The sequence below is a fragment of the Danio rerio genome, chromosome 20 (assembly GCF_049306965.1).
Source record: "Danio rerio strain Tuebingen ecotype United States chromosome 20, GRCz12tu, whole genome shotgun sequence".
Taxonomy (NCBI): Eukaryota; Metazoa; Chordata; class Actinopteri; order Cypriniformes; family Danionidae; genus Danio; species Danio rerio.
In genome coordinates, this window is record NC_133195.1 from 49385619 (window position 1) to 49409986 (window position 24368).

The 24368-nt window shown below is 37.2% G+C and overlaps 4 protein-coding genes across 4 annotated transcripts; 1 reads left to right on the forward strand and 3 right to left on the reverse strand.

Annotated features, from left to right (window-relative positions):
* The first annotated feature begins 1680 nt into the window (after positions 1–1680).
* si:dkey-7c18.24 lies at positions 1681–4420 on the forward strand. The gene is made up of 5 exons (NM_001082832.1): positions 1681–2008; positions 2134–2203; positions 3267–3415; positions 3921–4011; positions 4249–4420. Exons 2-5 carry the CDS (start codon positions 2182–2184, stop codon positions 4320–4322), a joined length of 336 nt encoding a protein of 111 aa, NP_001076301.1. The 5' UTR covers positions 1681–2008; positions 2134–2181; the 3' UTR covers positions 4323–4420.
* Positions 4421–6749: 2329 nt separating this feature from the next.
* taar12j (trace amine associated receptor 12j) lies at positions 6750–7773 on the reverse strand. The gene has a single exon (NM_001082911.1). It carries the CDS (start codon positions 7770–7772, stop codon positions 6750–6752), a length of 1023 nt encoding a protein of 340 aa, NP_001076380.1. The 5' UTR covers position 7773.
* A 5926-nt stretch (positions 7774–13699) lies between these two features.
* Positions 13700–14735, reverse strand: taar12h (trace amine associated receptor 12h). The gene has a single exon (NM_001082909.1). It carries the CDS (start codon positions 14732–14734, stop codon positions 13700–13702), a length of 1035 nt encoding a protein of 344 aa, NP_001076378.1. The 5' UTR covers position 14735.
* A 6914-nt stretch (positions 14736–21649) lies between these two features.
* taar12e (trace amine associated receptor 12e) lies at positions 21650–22665 on the reverse strand. Its single transcript, NM_001083094.1, has one exon. The coding sequence runs from the start codon at positions 22661–22663 to the stop codon at positions 21650–21652; it is 1014 nt and encodes a 337-aa protein (NP_001076563.1). The 5' UTR covers positions 22664–22665.
* Between the last annotated feature and the right edge of the window lie 1703 nt (positions 22666–24368).

Sequence of the window (24368 nt, forward strand, 5' to 3'; positions counted from 1 at the left end):
ACATATTATAAGTATTAGTGAGAACAATGTTAATAACATAAATTTTTTTGAAATGATAGGAAAATACAAATTTATTGAAGTAATGAAAAATGTTCACTCCCTTTTTGGACATATTATAAGTATTAGTGAGAACAATGTTAATAACATAAATTTTTTTGAAATGATAGGAAAATACAAATTTATTGAAGTAATGAAAAATGTTCACTCCCTTTTTGGACATATTATAAGTATTAGTGAGAACAATGTTAATAACATAAATTTTTTTGAAATGATAGGAAAATACAAATTTATTGAAGTAATGAAAAATGTTCACTCCCCTTTTAGACATATTATAAGTATTAGTGAGCACATTGTTAATATCATAAATTTTTTTGAAATGATAGGAAAATACAAATTTATTGAAGTAATGAAAAATGTTCACTCCCCTTTTAGACATATTATAAGTATTAGTGAGCACATTGTTAATATCATAAATTTTTTTGAAATGATAGGAAAATACAAATTTATTGAAGTAATGAAAAATGTTCACTCCCTTTTTGGACATATTATAAGTATTAGTGAGAACATTGTTAATATCATAAATTTTTTTGAAATGATAGGAAAATACAAATTTATTGAAGTAATGAAAAATGTTCACTCCCTTTTTGGACATATTATAAGTATTAGTGAGAACATTGTTAATATCATAAATTTTTTTGAAATGATAGGAAAATACAAATTTATTGAAGTAATGAAAAATGTTCACTCCCTTTTTGGACATATTATAAGTATTAGTGAGCACATTGTTAATATCATAAATTTTTTTGAAATGAATTTTTTTATAATAATAATTAGTTTATTCTTAATTTTAATTTTAATTTTTATTGTTCGGCAATATAAAAGACAATTTCTCAATCCTGATGTACCCATATTGAAATGATTAACCCTCCTGTCGTGTTCATATCAAACCCTTTACTTTAGTGTTCCCGGTTAAAATTGACCGGTCTGCTTTAACTGCTCTTATTTCAGCACAAAAATCATTTTTCTCCACCAAATTTTTATTCAACATTCTTTAGCTGTGAACAATGTCTCAAAATAGTGTTTAACATGAATTTACAGAATTAGGCATAAAATAACTGCAACGAAAATAAAAAATAAGCGCTGAAAATATATTACAAAATGAACAATAGATGACAGAAATCAAAGTACTTTTACAAGTAACTTTTACTGTTTTATTACTAATAGACAGCTGGCTAAATAACTTTCTTTCTTCTGACCAAAGAAATTGAAATTATATCCATCTGAATGATTTATCAACCAGCAAACACAGCAGAAATTATGACTATAATTTCTTATGACTACACTAGCAGTGGAATTTACTGGGATGTGATGGGGCTTGATCATAATCAAGGGACTTGATCAAAGGTTGATCATATTCTCTTCTGAAAAAAGAAGAGTATCTTTTTCAACAAAAAAATGATCACATTACAGCCAACATCCCACAAAAAGCACTTTTTGTGCATTTCAAATCACAAAATCCAAAAAGCCACACACCATATATTTTTGACTGCTTTGAATGGATAAATTTTTTTAAACGTTTTTCCATATTAAAATATGGTGGGTCTTGAGATTGAATTACTTGCCTAGGTGAGTCCCGGAATAAAAAAGTTTGGTAATCCCTGTGTGTGAAGATATGATACACTGTTTTATCAGGAAGTTAATTCACGTTCGAGGATCCAACACTTTCATATCAATTCATAACTAATTAGTTTAACCAACATGACATTTAACCAACACGACAGGAAGGTTAAACAAGGCGTAGCAGAAAAGGAAAACATCTAGAAGTGTTTGGGTTCAAGTCGAGGTGGCAGGGGTGGGATGGTTGTCATCAGGGCCACCAGGCACAGGATTAAGAAATTGTACAAACCATATTTTATTAATATACTTTAATAAAATTTTCCATTTTCCAAATTTTCCATCATTGAGCAACTGCCCGGAGGGAGAACTGTCTTGCCCACCTTTAAATCTAGTAAGTCCTTTAAAAAACATTGTTAAAAGAACCTGAGTAGATCTTTATTTAGATTAAATTGTAGCTTAATTTGATCACACAAAGCTATAACTAACTAATAGACACATTCCACATGTAATTCAAAGGTGTCTTATGTTGGTCTGGAATAATTAGAAGCTTCAATTGGATGTTGGATGAATGAAATTGAAAGCTTTGGTAAGTACCTTCACCATTATTTACTACTGTTTAGAACAGAAATGCTTTGTCAATAGCCTTGTGGTTACGTGTTGACATTTAGCACTGAGGTGTTCGATTCCCGGCTTAAGGTCCTTTCCCAATCCTTCCCTTTTGTCTGCTCCCCACACTTTCCTGTCTATACTCTCCACTGTACCATCAAAAAAAAAAAAAAAAAACAGAAAAGCTTTCATCACAATTAAATTGCCTTCAAACTGCATGTCCAAAATCAGGAATTTTGTTCAATGATGCGATGTAAATTAAAAAAAACAATTGAAATAATAGTAGACCCCAAAAGAGTTGGTGATTAGAGTCCTGTTATTATTCAAGGTAACTTTAACTAAGTGGATACCTTGAAGTACCTTGATTGAATGCCGACTTGGCAAGCTTCCAGGCAAAAGGTTATACATTTTTACAGAGGCAGACTGTTTGGAGTAAGCCAGAACATTATATGTTGTTGTTTTATCAAGCAGTTTTGGAAAGCTTGTATGAGAATCTGTCAGGCAAATTAAAATAGCATTCTGTGCGTCTTAACAAAGAAAGTTATGGGTGTAAAAAAAAGTACACATCACTTCAATCGATTTTTGAGTTGTTGGTTTTTACAATTACTAGAGCAGTAACAAGTGATTCAAGTTCATTTACAATGCGTGAATTACTGCCTAGAGTTCCTTTATAAAGAGGATATTTAATTGTATTCTATTTATTTAAATTTATTACACCCATGACTACAGACATGCCTGTATCTTTTGTCATTTAAAGTAGCAAATTGTTAAGATGGTACTTTTAAAATGTCTCTGTTGTTGTTGTTGATGCTGTTATTGTTGTCTATTTTTGTATGTGTCTGCTTTTTTGTATCCTGCAGCTGGACTCCAATACAAATTTCCTGTAATGCACAATAAAGTGTAACTCTCAAACTCAAAGAAAGATATTAATAGAACCATCAATGCCAGAAAAGATCCTTTACTTTTATGTAAAAATATATAAAACTTGTCTAAATCTCTCTATCACATTTTTTCTCTCTCTCTATCATGCACAAAACAACTAGAAACCTCTCCAGACTGCATATACGTCACTTCTGGGTCAAGTACTAAGTCCAAGACCTCCACTGGTTCGATGGCCAGATCCGACTCAGTGGAGTGCAACACAAGTAACAAGTCCAAGACCTCCACTGGTTCGATGGCCAGATCCGACTCCGTGGCGCGCAACACAAGTAACAAGTCCAAGACCTCCACTGGTTCGATGGCTAGATCGGACTCAGTGGAGTGCAACACAAGTAACAAGTCCAAGACCTCCACTGGTTCGATGGCTAGATCAGACTCAGTGGAGTGCAACACAAGTAACAAGTCCAAGACCTCCACTGGTTCAATGGCTAGATCAGACTCAGTGGAGTGCAACACAAGTAACAAGTCCAAGACCTCCACTGGTTCGATGGCTAGATCAGACTCAGTGGAGTGCAACACAAGTAACAAGTCCAAGACCTCCACTGGTTCGATGGCTAGATCAGACTCAGTGGAGTGCAACACAAGTAACAAGTCCAAGACCTCCACTGGTTCGATGGCTAGATCAGACTCAGTGGAGTGCAACACAAGTAACAAGTCCAAGACCTCCACTGGTTCGATGGCTAGATCCGACTCAGTGGAGTGCAACACAAGTAACAAGTCCAAGACCTCCACTGGTTCGATGGCTAGATCCGACTCAGTGGAGTGTAACACAAGCAATGAGAAAAAACACTCTGCTCGCTGCAGCTAGCCACAAAAACTGTGTCTTATGTGACTATGTGACATTGCTAGGTGAGTTAAGATATGTGATTTAAAATACATATTTAACTCGTAACCATTTAAATAATGTTGTGTTAAACAGATTCCAAAAATGAATATTTTCTATTTGAATGTAGTTTGAGTTTGTAAAAATGAACAGAAACTTTGCAAAGATGAAGTCAAAAGTAAATTTAAGTTTTTATTAACAGAATCAAAACGGCAATACAATAACTATTAAAATCTAAGTTAAGATTTTTCTCCCTTTTGCAGGAACATGGAACCCCATGGTCATGCTAGAGATTGTCACCTGTGCTCACAAAGTGAACTTGCCGTCCACTGGCTGATGGGAAGTCAAGACACAACCCACCAGAAAAATTCTCATTTAGTTGAGAAAGAAATGGTGTTTAATCATTTGTCTTCCAATAAATGATGAACATGCCAATGTGTTTGTGCTCATTTTAACAGAGAACATCTTTTACAATAAATGCAATAAAAAATGTCACCTTATTGCAGTCTTCAGGAAAAAATATAATCTCCAAAAGTGAATAAGGTTGTAATCAGGTTTGCACGTGGAGAAACTAGATTTCAAAACTAATTTACCTTGTACACTCTCATAATAAGGGAGTTTTAGTTACATAAATAACCTCTCAGTGATAATACAGTATTTCTTAAAAAGTACCATTAGTGTGACAAAGAATTTCAATAATATAAAGAACCTTTATCCACTGTAAAGAAACTTGTGGAAACTTCATATGCACAGTATATGCTATGTAAAGTTACTAATTATAAATTTACAGTGTTTAAAACGAAACTTTCAGGTAGAATTACCACTTAAATTGAACTTAAAATGAACATATTTTCAATTCAAAACAAATGTACATGTTGATTATTTACATCTATGCTGCACATTTATTCCCTCATTTATATACTCACATATACTCTTAAAAACCTATATTATTAACCATGATGACAATCCAGCAGAAGGAAAATATCCATTTCATTTATGAGACGTTGCGTGGTGTTTCTGCTGACTGTCCACAGGACGGAGACAAATGCACACTAAATAAAATGAAATGAAAGAATAAATCACAGTTTTATCAGGATACAAAACAATATAGGAATTTTCAGACATAGCTTTTTTTTTCTTGGTTCTAGTCCAAATGTCTAAAAGTTTTTAATTTAAGAAGCATTTCCAAGCAAATACACTTGAAAATGCTTTATTTTTTAGAAATGAGTCAAACTTAACTCATTTTAAACCAAAAAAAAAAAAATTTCATTTACTGGTCACACTTTTAAATTTTCAATTCTTCATTCAGCATAAATTCATGCTCGTTGAGATTAGTTTATAGACTGAGTTACCAAGAACTATCAATGAACATCTGTATTTTCATTAACAAAGATTAACAAATAAGAATAAAAACTTTAAAAAAGCTATTATCCTTTGTTTGTTCGTGTTAGTTAATAAACGAACGAGCATTAACAAATATATTCTTATTGTAATGTGTTACGTTTTTTATTATCCCACTGGCAGATTACTTAAGTTGTCTTAATGAAACCTTTGACTTATCTTCTGTAAAAAAAAAAAAATAGTTTTACTTGCCTAGAAAATCTTCTTGATTAAAGATTAAGATATTTGGATTAAGATATAAACAAGACAAAACTTTTAAGAAAGAATTTAATTGCAGTTGTGATAGTTAAAACCTAAAAGTTTTATACAACATGAATCAATTGATGAAATTTAAAGACTTTGTTTGTTTTTAGACCCTGAATCAATATTCCAGTCTTCATTTTAATAAAACTGGTAAATGAAATGAAAGATTAAATCATACAGTTTTAAGGATACAAAAAGATATAGGAATATAGGATATATGAGTTTTTGTCTTGGTTCTAGTCCAAATGTCTAAAAGTTCTTAAATCAAAAAAAGCATTTTCTTGTAAATACACTTGACATTTTTTTATTTTTATTTTTTTTTAGAAATAAGTCAAACTTAACTTATTTCAAACCAAAAAAATGATTCATTTACTGGTCATACTTTACAATAAGGCTTTATCAGTTAATGTATTTACTAAGACGAGCTAAGAATGAACAATACTTGTACAGCACTCATTAGTCAGTTCAACATTTGCTGATGCATTATTAACATCCAAATTCATGCTAGTTAAATTAGTTTATAGACTGAGTTACCAAAAACTATCAATGAACAACTGTATTTTCATTAACAAACATTAACAAATATGAATAAAAACTGTAACAAATAAATTGTCCATTGTTTGTTTGTGTTAATAAATGAACGAGCATTAACAAATATATTCTTATTGTAATGTGTTACTATTTTTATTACCCCACTGGCACATTATTTAAGTTGTCTTAATGAAACCTTTGACTTATCTTATGTAAAAAAAAATAGTTTTACTTGCCTAGAAAATCTCCTTGATTTCAAATTTTTAAGATATTTGGACTAAAAACAAGACAAAACTTCTAAGAAATAATTTAATTGCAAGTGTGAAAGTTTTACCTAAAAGTTTTATACAACTTTTTGAGATCAATTGAGATCAATTGATGGAATTTGACCACTTTCTGTTTGTTTTTAGACCCAGAAACAATATTCCAGTCTTCATTTTAATAAAACTGATTACAAGTTATCTACATGCTGTTGATAGACATACATGTCAGACCAAGTACTTCTTCTCAACAGAATATGCTCAATAAAAGTCATACAAATGTAATAATGGGTGGACCAGCATTAACAGATTCATAAAATCTGATGTGCTCATTCGGGGATCAAGGTGTGAGAGTCACTGCTGCCACAGATATAAGTGGATATGAGAATATTAAAGGCCTTCTGAAAGCGAGGATAGAAGAAACCGTAGATCAACGGGTTACAGGTGGAGTTAAAGTATCCAAACCAAACCAAAGCATCAAAAACATGAACAGGAGTCGAGAAATTGAGGAAAGGATCAACAGCGGTGGCGGTAAAAAAAGGCAGCCAGCAGAGATAGAAAACCCCCATGACAATGGCCAGAGTTTTAGCTGCTTTTCCTTCCCTCTGAGCAGAGCTTTGGCTCTTCAACCCTCCAGTCACTCTTTCTGACATAACCTTTGCATGTTTTCGTGCAACATGGAAGATTTTCATATACAGAGAGCTCATGATTGTGCAAGGAAGAAAAAATGTGAGAAGTGAACATATAAGACCCCATTGCTTGTTAAAAAACAGAACACAACTTCCCACACAGTAAACCTGCATGATAAAAGTCTCCAAACCAATTCTGTTTACCCCGGAAAAAACAACAGAAAAGCTGTACACAAATGAAAACAGCCATGTGAAAACAGTGAATACAATTACAGTGTTGTTTGTGACCCTCATTCTGTATCTGAGAGGGTCACAAATGGCCCAGTACCTGTCCACAGATACTAAACTGAGATGTATTAAAGAGGAGATGCTGAAAGTCATGTCCAAACTTGAATGAACCTTACACACAACATCTCCCAGATACCAGCAGCCTTCAACAGATCGCACCATGCTGTACGGCATGACCAAAGAGCCCAGCAGACAATCACTGGCAGCCAGAGAGCGAACGATCAGATGAGTTGGAGACTGAAGCTGTTTGAAGTGAGAGATGGAGATGATGATCAGCAGGTTCCCGAAAACCGTAGTAAGGATCATCAGCACCATGAAAGCATACATGGTCACTGTGAGTGCAGTGAGACGCTGAGTTCTTGGACAGGAGTCCGACAAAAGTGGATAACAGAGAAGCACATTCTCAGAGTGAACATCAGTGTCATTTGAGGTCATTATTATCTGGTATGCACAATCAAAACACGATATTTCCTTTGCGAATGCAAAAAATAAACGCACACAGATCTTGCAGAAACTCTGAAAGCAATCAACCACATTTAGATAGAGACCGAAATACAAAAAAATAATCATATATACAGGTCATGCATGTATAGAACCACATGCACAAACTCAGCAGCTCAGGTCAAGCTTTATATCAGGTTCCAAAACAGGTAACACCCTTATTCATGAATAAATTTGAATATGCTAAAACTGGAAAAGTAACTGCATTCTCAGAAATAAAGATAAGAGAGCTGTCGCTGGGGCGATATCTTTCCTAAATGGTCCATATTTATACCTCAAAGGTATAATAGTGTACATTTAGGAATTTTTTAGCTACTAATACTGTGTGAACAATTGTGAAACCACTATGGACAATTTAGGTAGCTTTTGAAAAGATAGCACCCCAGTGACAGAAATGCCATAATGGTTATAAATATGTCTGGGCAAAGTAATTTTTTTTGTTAATCGCATTATAAACTATAGTCGATTCAATATTAATCCTCAAAATGTATTTCTTATATTGTTGAATGGCTCTGACTAACATGGATCTTAGAATTATTTATCTTCCCCGCTAGATGTCACACTCTTACTTACCTTACTTAATGTTACCGTGAAGACTTTAACATTGTGAATGCAGGTTGTGAACTCTTAACGTTAACAGCACTTTAACCAAAAAGGCAGTGGTATGGATGCATTTCAGATTTCGTAAACACGACTGTGTTTAACTCTTCCAATCGGTGACAATCTGGGCCAGTCAGATAACAAATAACGATTTAATTTTCCACAGTGGTGCTGATAATAGAGCTCTCATATATAAACGCATCATTGGTTGACACGGCAGAGGTAAGGATCCAAGTGCAGTTTTAATGAAATTAGTCGTACAAGCAGGCAATGGTCAATACAGGAGCAAATAAGAGCATAGAGGAAATCCAAATAGTAATAAATAAACAGGGGTAAGGTTGGGACAGGCAGCGAAACAGCATACAACAATAAACAAAGCGAAGGTCAAAAGCACGGCAGCTAAAATAAAGAAACTCTAAGAACACTCGCTACAACAAAAAGTCAGCAATGAAGCAGTGTGTGTGTGTGTGTGGTGTATAAATAGTCCAAATGATCAGCAATCACACGCTTCAGCTGCGTGCTTTTCATTAACAGTGATCGACAACTGGTGTGTGTGAAACAGCATGTAGGGATTTGTAGTTTTTTAAACATGGATCTTATAATTATTTGTCTTTCCCGATAGGTGTCACATTCTTACTTACCTTGCTCAATGTTAACGTGAAGACTTTAACATGGTGAATACAGGTTGTGAACTCTTAACGTTAACAGCACTTTAACCAAAAAGGCATTGGTATGGATACATTTCAGATTTCGTAAACACCACTCTGTATGTTTAACTCTTTCAGACGGTGACAATCTGGGCCAGTCAGATAACGGTTTTATTTTCCACAGTGGTGCTGATAATGGAGCTCTCAAATATAATATAAATTTGCATTGGTTGCCACAACAGAGGCAAGGATCCAAATGGAGTTTTAATAAGATTAGTCATACAGGAGCAAACTAGAGCATAGAGGTAGTCCAAATAGTAAACAATAAACAGATGTAAGGTGACGAAAAAGCATACAAAAATAAACAAGGCTAAGGTCAAAAGCACGGCAGGCAAAGCAGAAACACTACAAACACTCGCTACAACAAAGAGCCAGCAACCAGTGAATGCCATGAACCAGTGTGTGTGTGTGTGTGTTGGATAAAAAGTCAGCAATTACAGGCTTCAGCTGTGTGTTTTTATCAGCAGTAATCGGCAACTGGTGTGTGTGAAATGACATGATGGGATTTGTAGTTCGTTCAAAAAGTGACATATATAGTTTACCAGTGATCTACCAGGACTGGATCGCTGGTGATCGTGACCAAAAAGATATATATTAGGCTTCCACTGAGCCACCGATTGACAAATTGGTAGCTAGGTAACAGTGTGACAATGTCATTCACACACCACAATCACAGTTGTCTAAAGCGGCCAATGACACAGAACAGTTTGTAATCATACTGTACCTGGCTCACTTAGTGAAGTTTATGTATAAACTAATTTCGAGAGGATCACGTGCCTATGATTGCTAGCGGCTGGATCCGCATTATGCAATTCACTACGATCCAATCAGATGACTCCTAAACTACTATAAATACCCTGGGTTTCATTCCACTGCTATCTTTGTTTTGAAGAGTCCCCCCTTCCACCCCTACTCCTCCTTCTTAGATGGGTGACACGGTGGCACAGTGTGTAGCACTGTTGCCTCACAGCAAGAATGTCTCTGGTTCCAGGCTTTACCAAACCAGCAGACAATTCTGTGTGGAGTTTGCACTTCTCCCCGTGCTCACGTGGGTTTTCCCACTGCCTGAAAACATGCAATTAAGTTAATTGAATAATCTAAATTGGCACCATAGATATGCTTCTAGTACGTAGTTATCTTCAAGAGCAATCACTTACTGTTCATTGGTTACTAAAGCAGGGGAGTTCTCAAGATCTACCTGAGCTCAAACTCCCCTCCCGCCTTGCAACGGGAGGGAGCCCTGGGCTCAAGGATCTCATGAGCTCAGGGCTATCTCCTGGGACAGCATGCCAAACAAGCTTTTATAATTAATCATCAGCTAAGTGTGAACTCTTGAAAAAAATATAACTGAAGCCAAACTTGACTGTTCTTATTCTAAAGAAATTTGACCACTCTTTTAAGCTATCCATTTTTACATTATTAGGCTACTGAAGTGGTATTTGACATGAATGTGTGGTTCCTATTTTTTTTTTTTATTTACCATTTGTAAACTGATGTTTAACCTATTCAGTTTATAAATATCAATGAAGTGAAGTTTATTCATAAACTAATTTCGAGAGGATCACGTGCTTATGATTTATCACGGCCAGTCTCGCATTTGCTAATCACTATCTTCCAATCATATGAGCCCTAAGCTACTATAAATAGCCTCAGTTTTCAGTTCACCTTATCTTCGTTTGGAAGAAACCCCCCTCCACCCCTATTCTCCTCCTTTACCTGTGATTGGGCGGCACGGCGGCCCAGTGGTTAGCACTGCGAGCCACACAGCAAGAATACTACCGGCCCTAGTTCCATAGGACCGGTGGGTGTTTCTGTGAGGAGTTTGTATGTCCTCCCCGTGTCCGCGTGGGTTTTCCCCGGGTTCTCCGGTTTCCTCCCACCATCCAAAGACATTCAACATACATAACAATCAAGCTTGTCTAATCCCTTGCGTTCCCTTAGCTACAGCGGCAGGGGAGTTCTGAGATCCACCGAGCTCGGGCTCCCCTCTTGCTCTGCCAACGGGAGGAAGCCCCGGGCTCGAGGAGCCCTTGAGCTCGGGGCTCTCTCCCGGGACAGCATGCCAAATAAGCTTTGTAAATCATCAGCTAAGTGTGAACTCTTGAAATCTGTATTCAAGTAATCGAGAATCAAAAGCTTGTTCCATACCACAGTTACTATACTTTCGTCTGCGTACCCCCCCCCCTTCTTCACTTTCATCCGTGAACCGCACCACCACTTCCCCGCACTCTTCATTTTCATCCCCAAACACCACACTACCACCTCTCCCCTCCATAGGTACTGTAAAACCTCGGCAGCAAACCGACCCAGTGCATGCTTAAGGTCCTTGTTCGATGAAGCCAAGGGAACAACGTCGTCTGCGAATAACAGAGATGAAATCCTGTGGGCCCTGCACCGGACCCCCTCCAGACCTCTGTTCCAAATTGCAGAGACCGTCCAAAGGGAATGTGCAGAATAAATTTTTTGAAGAGCGGTGCGGTGTTGTTGCGCACTTACTGAAGAGCGGTGTTGTCGCGTGCGTGCTGATCAGCTGTGTTGTCGCACGCGTACTCAAGAGCGAAGTTGTCGCGCGCCTACTGAAGGGCGGGGCCGAGGGTGTGTCGCGTCGCGGGGGCACTTTTGATCATTTTGAAAGGGCACTTTCTATCCAAGACTAAAAAGGGCATGTGCACTGCACAGGTTGAGCCCTATGTGTGCACGTGCCTGGTTCTGTTGGTTGGTTTACGCCCCCAACTGCTGACCACATGTAGCTTGTTAGCCATAGTTCATAGGAACGTAAGAAGCATTAACATATCATCACAGCCAGATTTTTGCTCTTTAGGTTACACAGATTTTGCTCTACATGTAAACGCATCAACCTGCTTAATTGTTTCGAGTTTAATTGACTTCATCAATTGTTATATTTGACATAGGCCTATACATCTGCAGAACTCCAGCCAAAGAAATAAGGTGATTTTGTTTCAAAATGGCCTTTTTATGAATGAGCATTGGAAAGCAATGTTTTTTTATATAGATATGTAATGAAAATGACGCCAACAATAACAGGAATTTGAAAAATGTGATTTGTTTTTAGTTTTAAAACAAAGTCTGATGTCATGATACGGCATACCAACTAGTCCATGTGAATAATTGTGTGAAATGACTAAAACTCATATTCAGAAACTGTAAATTCATCATTTGCAGCAATCAATCACGTTACATCTTTCACAAATATCACTCAAATACTGCATACACCACAGTTATGATGCAATGTTTGTGTTTAGTGTACAACTCTACTCAGGAGGCTTATTATTATTTCACACTTTTAATGGCTGTGTGACTCTCAATAGGCTCACACTGTTGAATGTCATTCATCCAGGTTTATTATGAAACAGATCCCAAAGTGATTTACTGTCACATCTCACATCAAACACAGACACACACATGACATGCTATGACTAGTATTGAACTTATAAGACTTCGAATTGTATTACATGATAAACATGGATTAGAAATGATACCTTAGATATTGATAACAGTTTCTATATTTTGTGGCTCATAAGTGTTTTCCATTTATTTACAGATTGTGAATTGCGTTAAGGGATGTTGTTCTTTGCTCTGTCGACTTTTGATGTTGACAATTCATCTACGGTTTAACAAAGGGACTTTTATTGACACGTTAGTAGTTTGAAATAACATAATGTATACGAAATAATATATAGAGAAATAAGTCAGTAAAATAGCAGAAAATGTACAAGCAGTTTAATGCAATGTTTTTGTAGCATAATTTACAACAGCAATCCAGACATTATATCACTTCAAACTATTGAAAATGTCATAAAAGCCACTTTTCCTAACTTTAAATGGGTAAAAGTTGTTGGAAGAAAGATCCAGGACCCACAATGTAATTCAAAAGCATAAATATATATGGGGAAAAATAAAAGCATGAATCACAACAAAAGAAATCTGCTAATTTACTGATTTTTTTTTTACAGTTACACTCTCAGAAATAAAGGTACAAGAGCTGTCACTGGGGTGGTACCTTTTCAAAAGGGACACATTTGTACTTAAAGGGCTCATAATGGTACCTCGAAAGTATATATTAGTACCTAAAAATTTTAAAATGAACACTTTTGTACTTTTTAGGTACTAATATGTACTCTTGAGGTATTAATATGGACCTTTTAGCCACAAATTTGTAACTTTTGAGAAGGTACCACCCCAGTGACAGATCTTGTACCTTTATTTCTGAGAGTATAATAACAAAAACAGTGACATCAGGTGGAAAAAAAGAAAATACTTGCAGAAATTATTTTAATATCCTGTAAAACACTTATATTTTAAATTGATTCCAGAAAATTATTCGAGGTATCAGTGTTATTCATTAAATTATATAAGTTTAGAGGCCTCTTCAGCGTGTTTGTTATAAAAAATTGCAATACAAATTTGAAAAGGGAAAACATTTTACATATAAATTTTTTTACAATAATCATTTTATTATCATTAAACCTGAACATGCAAAATATATAAGGTATATTTCATACATGAATCAGCAATAGTGATAAGATTTGATACTCATTCAAATGTCAAGGTGTGAGAGTCGCTGCTGCCACAGATGTAAGTGGATATGAGAATCTTGAAGGCCTTCTGAAAGCGAGGATAGAAGAAACCATAGATCAGTGGGTTACAGGTGGAGTTAAAGTATCCGAACCAAACCAAAGCATCAAAAACATCACCGGGAGTTGAGAAGTTGAGGAAAGGATCAACAGCGGTGGCGGTAAAAAAAGGCAGCCAGCAGAGATAGAAAACCCCCATGACAATGGCCAGAGTTTTAGCTGCTTTTCTTTCTCTGTGTGAAGAGGTTTGGAAATGACTGCCTGCAGTAGCAGCAGCGGACACTTTCTCAGACATAACTTTTGCATGCCTTTTCACAACATTGAAGATGCTCATGTACAGAGAGCTCATAATAGTTCCTGGGATTAGAAATACAAAAAGTGCACAAATTAATCCCCATTCTTTGTTAAAGAACAGAACACATCCACCAAAACAAGAAATCTGCAATATGAGTTCCTCCAAACCCACATTGTTTACACCAGTAAACACGACAGAAAAGCTGTACACAAATGAAAACAGCCATGTGAATGTGATAAACCCAGCCACAGTGGTGTTTGTGACTCTCATTTTGTACCTTAAAGGATCAGAAATTGCCCAAAACCTGTCGATAGCTATTAAACTGAGGTGCAATATGGAGGAGATGCTGAAAGTCATGTCCAAACTTGAATGAACTTTACACACAACAGTTCCCAGATACCAGCAGCCTTCAACAGATCGCACCATGCTGTACGGCATGACCAAAGAACCCAGCAGACAATCACAAGCTGCAAGAGACTGAACGATCAGATGAGTTGGAGACTGAAGCTGTTTGAAGTGAGAGATGGAGATGATGACCAACAGGTTTCCAAAAACTGTGGTGAGGATCATCAACACCATGACAGCATACATCGCCACTTTAAGTGCAGGGAGACGCTGAGTTCTGGGACAGGAGTCCGGCAGGAGTGGATAACAGAGAAGCACATTCTCAGAGTAAATATCAGTGTCATTTAAAATCATCACGTCAACCCAAGACAATGCAGGATTAAAACACAATATTCGCTGTGCAAATAAAAAAAGCCACTCAAATATTGAACAAATTCCAACCAGAACTATTTTGTAAATAATGGTTTGGTAAACCCAAATATCCCAAGAAAGATGAATATAAATACAGTACATGCCCACTCAATTTACTTGTTAAATGAACTCAGAGCAACTCAGTCTTGTCCGTATATACTCTCAGATTGGAGGTAACCTCCTTACATCTGTCAACGTAACCCATAGTCACAAAACACAGTATGAACTCAGGAGATTAAAATGAGGAGGGGGGGGGGGTGGACTACTTCCCTATGCTTTAATACTGATTGACAAGGTTGTCCGGTGAAGCACCAGAAATAAATGAATAATGAACAAGAACATGATTAATAAAAACATACACTCACCGGCCACTTTATTAGGTACACCTTACCCTTTTGCCTTCAGAACTGCCTTAAACCTTCTTGGCGTAGATTTAACAAGGTACTGGAAATATTCCTCAGAGATTCTGGTCTATATTGACATGATAGCATCATGCAGTTGCTGCAGATTTGTCGGCTGCAAATCCATGATGCGAATCTCCCGTTGCACCACATCCCAAAGGTGCTCTACTGGATTGAGCTCTGGTGACTGTGGAGGCCATTTGAGTACAGTGAACTCATTGTCATGTTCGAGAAATCAATCTGAGATGATTTAGGCTTTATGACATGGTGCGATATCCTGCTGGGAGTAGCCATCAGAAGATTGGTACACTTTGATCATAAAGTAATGGACATAGTCAGCAACAATACTCAGGTAGGCTGCAGCGTTAACACGATGATCCATTGGTACTAATGGGAACAAAGTGTGCCAAGAAAATATCCCCCACACCATTACACCACCACCACCAGCCTGATACGTTAATACAGGGCAGGATGGATCCATGCTTTCATGTTGTTGATGCCAAATTCTGGCCCTACTATTCGAATGTCACAGCAGAAATCAAGACTCATTAGATCAGGCAACGGTTTTCCAATCTTCTATTGTCCAATTTTGGTGAGCCTGTGCAAATTATAGCCCCAGTTTCCTGTTCTTAGCTGACAGGAGCAGCACCCAGGAGCGGTTTTCTGCTGCTGTAGCCCATCCGCTTCAAGGTTGGATTTGTTGTGCATTGAGAAATGCTCTTCTGCTACCTCGGTTGTAACGAGTGGTTGACATCAACAAGGCATTTGCACCCACGGAATATTTTCTTGTTTTCAGACTATTCTATAACAACCCTACAGATGGTTGTGCGTGAAAATCCCAGTAGATCAGTAGTTTCTAAAATACTCCGACCAGCTTGTCTAGCACCAACAACCATGCCACGCTCAAAGTCACTTAAATCACCTCTCTTCTCCATTGTGATGCTCGATTTAAACTGCATCAGAACGTCTTGACCATGTCTACAAGCATTGAGTTGCTGCCATGCTGCCATTAACGAGCAGTTGGACAGGTGTACCTAATAAAACGTGAGTGTATTTTAATGCTTTATGTAAATGTACAACATGCTCTACATGTGCTCCTTCTGTATATGGAAGAAAAGCGTTATAGCAGCAAGCAATTAGTGAGAATTTTTGTGAGAATGCAAATTAATTTAAATATATATCTTACAAAGATTTTTATCCTGGTATATTTTAAGTTATTTTCCGTCCTTCATTAAGGGCAAAAAGAAGTCTGAAAACACTGCGACACCACTGCACTGCAGTTGGTGGGGTTGTAAATACCCCTAAACACAACAATAATGGAAGAGATGTGTTAATGTCTGGCAAACAGACATCTCTAAAAGAATTATTACATCTTTACATTGTGCTCTATTTGCTGCGGAAAAACACCATATGGTACCAAATGTATACAAGGCACAAGTTTCTGCAGATTTTGTGAGAATCAGACGTTTAGAAACAAAACTAAAGACACTAACCCAGGCTCATTCTAAAAATCTAGTCTCGTGGACGATTCTGGAGACTGTGAATTATGTAGCTGGAGGTACGTATGGCTGCATTTAATTTTTTAGGCTAAGGATGCGTGGTGGTATGACGCCGTTCTTTTTCGTGCTTACTGGCTGACCACGTACCTCCATGTGGAGGGCTTTTCTGCCACAACAAGTTTATCCAGTTAGCTCGTCGTGTACGCCGGTACGTCTTTCTTCAGAAAAAAAAATAAGTTGTAGAAAATACTATGGGGTAATAATTTTGCCTGTATATTTGACAAAAGCTGATGTGAAATTTACATTTAGGCTATAATCTAGGCATTTATATAAATGTACAATGCAAAAGAAATACATCGAGGAAAAAATTACAGGTAATGAAAATAATGCCAACAATAATGTGAATATTGCTGTTTAAAATGCTGTATATGTTTAGTTTTCAAATAAAGCCTGATGTAATTGTCATGGCATACTAACTAAATATACAGTGCACACGAAACATTATATGCGTCATTTTCTTCTTCCGACTTTAAAACCCAACTAAAACTCATATTAAAATAGGAAACTGTCAATCAATAATTTGCAGCAATCAATAACAACATTAGATTTTTTTTTACAAATATCCCTCGTATACAACACACACACCTTAGTTATGATGTAATGTTTATGTTTAGAGTACAACTGTACGCAGGAGATTTATTATCTTTTCACGCCTTTAATGCCTGTGTAACTCTCAAAGGTGGCCGGCTCGCACTATTGATGTCATTCAGTTTTATTATGAAATAAGTCCCAGAGGGTTTTACTGTCACATCTCACATCAAATCAGTTCATTTTTCTCAGACATAGACAAATGCATGATATTGTATTGGATCTATAATTTTACGACAAGGATTTGATATGATAACTTGGTCCCACTTTATATTAAGTGTCCTTAACTAATATGTACTTACACTGAACTTAATAATTTATTACAATGTACTTGTTGTGTAAATACATGTTTTTACAGTGTACTTGATTAAATATGCATGTAATTACGTTTACGATTAATTTCTGTAAATGTATTTCAATTACACTGTACACCCTTACACTACAACCTACACTGATCAATTACACTGTATCCCACCCTTAAACCTACCCATACCACTAAACCTGACACTGACCCTACCTGTATCCCACCCAAAGAGCACCTAAAGTGTTTTGCAATACATTATGAACACAGTAAGTACATTGTATTTATTTTTTGGATGCAAGTACAAAGATATATCATAGATATATACACCAGATGTTGCCTCTGCTATTGTTGTCTGTTGAAAGGAATGCATCAAAAGAGACGCCATTTTGGTACAGGTAGTACTCCTTTGAGATGAATGTGGGACCAAGGTGCAGTGGCGGACTGGCTATCTGGAGCAATATATATATATATATTATACAGTTAAATCCATAAATATTTGGGCATCGACACAATTCTAACATTTTTGGCTCTATACACTAACACAATCGATTTGAATTATAACAAAGAAAAGCGAGATGTGCTTTAACTGCAGACTGTCAGCTTTAATTTGAGGGTATTTACATCCAAATCAAGGTAAGAGCTGTAGAAATAAAGCTGCGGTCACATTAGAGTTTGAGCATGCGATATTCTGTCGTGCGGCACTGCGAGAAGGGGCGGGATTAAACAAGCTTATTAGACATTTTAAAAAGCGAGCGATTGATTCAAGTTTTAAATTTCTGTCCAGAGAGGTCATGTTTTGATCCTCGATTGGTCTCACGCAGTCAAGTGATGCGATTTGGCAGATCAGAGTTTACCAAGCTTGAACTACACTGCAGCAAAACCTGACGCATGACCCTGCGTTTCCGGTCTGTTGCATTCACGTACGTATGAATGGAAGTCCATGGGAGGAAAAGCCCAGTGTGACCGCAGCTTCACACCAGTTTCAATAGGTGCCTCCAACTTGTTAAGGGTCCAAAAGTAGTTAGACAGAATAATGATCATAAATCAAACTTTCACTTTTTAGTTTCAAATTCTTTGCAGTCAATTACAGCCTGAAGTCTGGAACGCATAGACATCAACAGACGTCGGGTTTCATTCCTGGTGGTGCTCTGCCAGGCCTTTACAGCAACTGTCTTCAGTTCCTACTTGTTTTTGGAGCATTTCCCTTGATATGCATGCTCAATCAGGTTCGGATCAAGTGATTGACTTGGCCATTGGATAACATTCCACTTCTTTCCTTTCACTCTTTGGTTGCTTTTGCAGTGTGCTTTGGGTCATTCTCCATCTGCACTGTGAAGCACTGTCCAATAAGTTCTGAAGAATTTGGCCTAATATGAGCAGATATTGCAACCCGGGCTCATTGTGGAAACGTAGCCCCGCGGACGTTTCTGCGGACCGCGATTTACGTCCCGGGAGGTACGTATTTGAGCGTTTTTTTTGTTTTCGCGGATCCGTGAGAGGCCGCTGTGTGCGCTTTTTCGCGTCTCAGGCGCCTCTCAGGAGCACGCGGCGTTCGCGCCCGCGCTGTTCTCACGCGAAAAGCCGCCGGATCGAAAAAAAAAAAAGCAAAAGCACTCGTCTTCGATTTCGACTGCGTTTTCGGATCCCGCCGCGTTCTCGCCCTTATTTTTCGGATTCCGTTTTTCGTCTTACCTGATTTCCGGAACCTGCTGTTCCCCGGACTCGATCCCGGTCGTCGTCCACCGTGGCCGGCTCCGGCTCCTCCTCCGGGGCCTCCGCTCCGCCGACGCAACGCTGTGAGCTAAGCGGATTGCATCGGGAAAGCCCTCCACTCTGAGGCGAGCCGTCGGCCGGCGAGCGCGAAGAGGAGGGGCGGAGCGGCGCCACACCGCCCCGCAGCGTTCACTCGCAAAAAACCAAACGCAGCCTTTACGTACCTCCGGCCACGTAAATCGCGGTCTCCAGAAACGTCCGCGGGGCTACGTTTCCAGAATGAGCTTGGGTTGAGATATTGCCTGAAACAGTTCAGAATTCATCCTGCTGCTTTTGTCAGCAGATACATCATCAATAAATACAAGAGAAACAGTTCCACTGACAGCCATACATGCTCACATCATGCCACTACTATCACCAAGCTTCACTGCTTAGGATCATGAGCAGTTCATTTCTTTCTCAATACTCTTCAAACCCCATCACTCTGGTACAGGTTGATCTTAGTCTCATCTGTCAATACCATGTTGTTCCAGCACTGTGAGGGCTTTTTTAGAACTCTAATCTGGCCTTCCTATTTTTGAGGCTCACCATAGGTTTAAATGTTGTGGTGAACCCTCTGTATTCACTCTGGTGGTGTATTCTCTTGATTGTTGACTCTGACACACGCACGCACGCACGCACACACGCACACACACACAAGCACACACACCTACCTCCTGTAGAGTAATCTTGATCTGGCCAACTGTTGTGAAGAGTGTTTTCTTCAAGGAAAGAGTTCTTCGGTCGTCCACCACAGTTGTTTCCATGGTCTTTTGCGTCTTTTGGTGCTGCTGAGCTCACTGGTGTGCTATTTCTTTTTAAGAATGTTCCAAACTGTTGTTTTGGCCACGCCTAATGTTTTAGCTATCTCTTTGTTTATTTTGTTTTTTTGCCTAATGATGGCTTGCTTGATTGATTGTGACAGCTCAATTTTTGTGATTTGCTCAAATGCAAATCCTGCACACCTGAAATGAACTCTGGACCTTTTATCTGCTCATTGTAATTGGGATAATGAGAGAATGACACACACCTGGTCATGCACCAGCTTAGAAGACAATCGTTAATTACTTTTGGTCCCTTAACAAGTGGGAGGCACATATGCAAACCATTGTAACTCCTACAGCGTTAACCTGACTTATATGTGAATACTCTTAAATTAAAGCTGACCGACGGCAGTTAAAGCACATCTTGCTCGTTTTATTTCAAATCCATTGTGTTGGTGGTATAAAGCCAAAAATGTTAGAATTGTGTCGATGCACAAATATTTATACACACATACACATACATATGTATATAATACATTTGCATGCACACAAACACATTGTTGGCACATTGTCAGCTCTTTGCCGGCAATGCCCATGCGACCGACTCACTTATCCATCAGTGTAGAAAAGTGATCATGTCAAATTTTGATTTTCAGAATTTAAAAAAAAAAAAAAAGCTGCATACTGACTTCAGGGAAAACTCCCGAACCCACATATACATATATAAATATACATATACATTAAAGAAAGAATTATTAGCCCCCTTTGAATTTTTTCAAATCTTTTCAATCTTTTTTTAAATATATCCCAAATGATGTTTAACAGAGCAAGGAAATTTTCACAGTATGTCTGATAATATTTATTCTTCTGAAGAAAGTCTTATTTGTTTTATTTCGGCTAGAATAAAAGCATTTAAAAAAAAAAAAAAACTTTTAAGGACAAAATTATTAGCCCCTTTAAGCTATCTTTTTTTCGATCGTCTACAAAACAAGCCATCATTAAACAATTTGCCCAATTACACTAACCTGCCTAGTTAACCGAATTAAGTTAACCTAGTTAAGCCTTTAAATGTCACTTCAAGCTGTATAGAAGTGTCTTGAAAATTATCTAGTAAAATATTATTTACTTCCACCATGGCAAAGATAAAATAAATCAGTTTTTTGAAGTTAATAAAACTATTATGTTTAGAAATGTGTTGAAAAACCTTCTTTGTTAAGCCAAAATTGGGGGGAAAAAAATAAAAGGGGGTAATAATTCTGACTTCAACTGTATACATACATAAACAATTAATTCTCATCTTAAAAATTACTCATTGTACTTGGTTGAAAACATAATTATTTTCATTATTTTGATTTTATTTTAATATTTAGGATAAGTGTCATGTTGTTTTAATGGTTTCATGAGAATAAACCAATTGCTGAAAGTTTTAAATGGTTTCAGCATATCCCAAATAAAATTATTAGATAAAATAAATTGTGTGCATGTTATACTCATGCAAATGTGTCTAAATTCCTGACCCCACAAATATAAGTGAATATGAGAATCTTGAAGGCTTTCTGAAAACAAGGGTAGAAAAATCCATAAATCAAAGGGTTACAAGTGGAGTTTAAATATGCAAACCAAATCACAGCATCAAATATATCAGCTGGTGTAAAAAAATTGAAAAAAGGATCGAGAGCGTTAACAGTAAAAAAAGGCAGCCAGCAGAACAAGAAGACCCCCATGACAATGGCTAGAATTTTAGCTGCTTTTCTCTCCCTCTGAGCAGAGCTTTGGCTCTTTAACCCTCCAGTCACTCTTTCTGACATAACCTTTGCATGTTTTCGTGCAACATGGAAGATTTTCATATACAGAGAGCTCATGATGGCCCCAGGAAGAAAAAAGACAAGAATTGGACATATAAGACCCCATTGTTTGTTAAAATACAGAACACAACTTCCCACACAGTAAACCTGCATGATAAAAGTCTCCAAACCAACTGTGTTTACACCTGAAAAAACAACATAAAAGCTGTACACAAATGAAAACAGCCATATGAAGACAATAAATACAGTCACAGTGATGTTTGTGACCCTTAATCTGTATCTTAGAGGGTCACAAATGGCCCAGTATCTGTCCACAGATATTAAACCGAGATGCAGTAAAGATGAGATACAGAAAGTCATGTCCAAACTAGAATGAACTTTACACACAACATCTCCCAGATACCAGCAGCCTTCAACAGATCGCACCATGCTGTACGGCATGACCAATAAGCCCAGCAAACAATCACAGGCAGCCAGAGAGCGAACAATCAGATGAGTTGGAGACTGCAGATGTTTGAAGTGAGAGATGGAGATGATGATCAGCAGGTTCCCAAACACTGTAGTGAGGATCATCAACAACAGGAAAACATACAATCCCACTTGAACTACAGCAAGACGATGCAGTTTCGGACAGGAGTTTGACAAGAGCGGATAGCAGAGAAGGATGTTTTCAGTTTGAGTCTCATTTAAAGACATCATACTTGCTTCAAAGGCTGAAATGATTTAAAGATCATTATCCAATGAAAGAAGAGCATACAGATGCTCAGTACATGCACAAAGCAGCTCAGATTTCTCCATTTATACTTTCTAGTCTGATTTAAACCTCCCAACAGTTGTCGGTGTTACCCATAGTTACAAACAATATGAACTCAGGAGATTTACATGTTCACTTCACTGAATTGGAGACTGATTAATACTAAGGTACACAAAGTTAAATGGCTTATTTAATTTTACTCTTACATTTCCTCACCACTAAATGGAGCAAAAGCTCACCTCTGATTTTTCTAAAATTGTTTTACTCTGTGACACACACATTCAAACATTTGTCTGACCCTTGACTTTTAGTTGTAAGATGCTATAATGGGATGACTTAAACTTGTTTAGTACTACCAAAGCATTTGGTATTAGCTGCGCACACACATAATTGAATAAACATCAAAGCAATTATAATAATACAATCTAGGTCTGTCATTGCCAACCCATTAATCACTCTACAAGTAAACCCCAAAATTAACAGAATGAGGCAAGACATGCATAGTGATGTATTTATATTTATTTTTCTTGATCTAATTGCTGCTTTCAAATGCCAATACAGCTCTTCATAAGACATCCTTTTTTCAATTCAATTCATCTTTATTTCTATAGAGCTTTTATAATGTAGATAGTGTCAAAGCAGCTTAACATATATGCAAAGTTTTACAAACTAATTTCAAGAGGAGAAACCAGATATGATTGACTGCAGCTGGTCCCCATCGCTAATCATTAGCTAGCCGATTGGATTATACCAAATTTAACATAAATATCCAACTTAAATACCTACATGCATCTTCGTTTTGGAAGATCACCCCCCCACCCCACGCCCATTACATACCTTCTCCCTCCTCCTCAATTGAACCTTCACTAAGCCCTGCCCCCTTTAGTTACTGTTGTCATGCTTGGCGTGTCTATTACAATATTTATAAGGCGGTGTCAGACATTGCCAGAGATATAATTAGTCATTTTTGGCGAACAGGTGAGATACCTGAGAAAGCTACTGTAGACAAAAAAAGGACTGCAGGATGCATTACAGGGGTATATTCACAACAACCGATTAGAAAACAATTTAATCAAAATTGAAGCCAGGTTAGCGTAGCTGCCTCATACGCTGACCATTCAACAGCTTAGTTCATGCACAACAGGAGAGGTGAAATTTAAAATAATATAATAATAACAAATTAAACCGTAATTTCTCCTTTTTTTTGCCAAAAAGCCTGATAGATTAATTGTTGTGCAATGAAATACAGCGTTACTAACCAACGAGGAAACACATGGACAATGCTTCTACATAATTAATTCATAGAAAGAACAGCCAGAAAGGGTAAAATTTATGGATTTGTGTCGAATATTAGCATCATTGACTTATCTATAATTGTCAGTATGTTTGTCTGCTCTTTGTAGATTTATTGTTCTAATTTGCAGTTAAGTGGAACAAATAAATAAATTGAAATGCAAATCAAAGTTACCATAGAACAAAAATATTTTCCCTACCAGCAAATATTAACCCGACACCAAATTTAAAAGCAGACACTAACCTGCTATAACGTCATCACCAATGACTAAATCTCCAAAAACCTGACGAAAACATCAGTAAATTGTAGCTCTGACATGGACATGAGGGTTATAAATGACTGAAAAACAGCTGCGG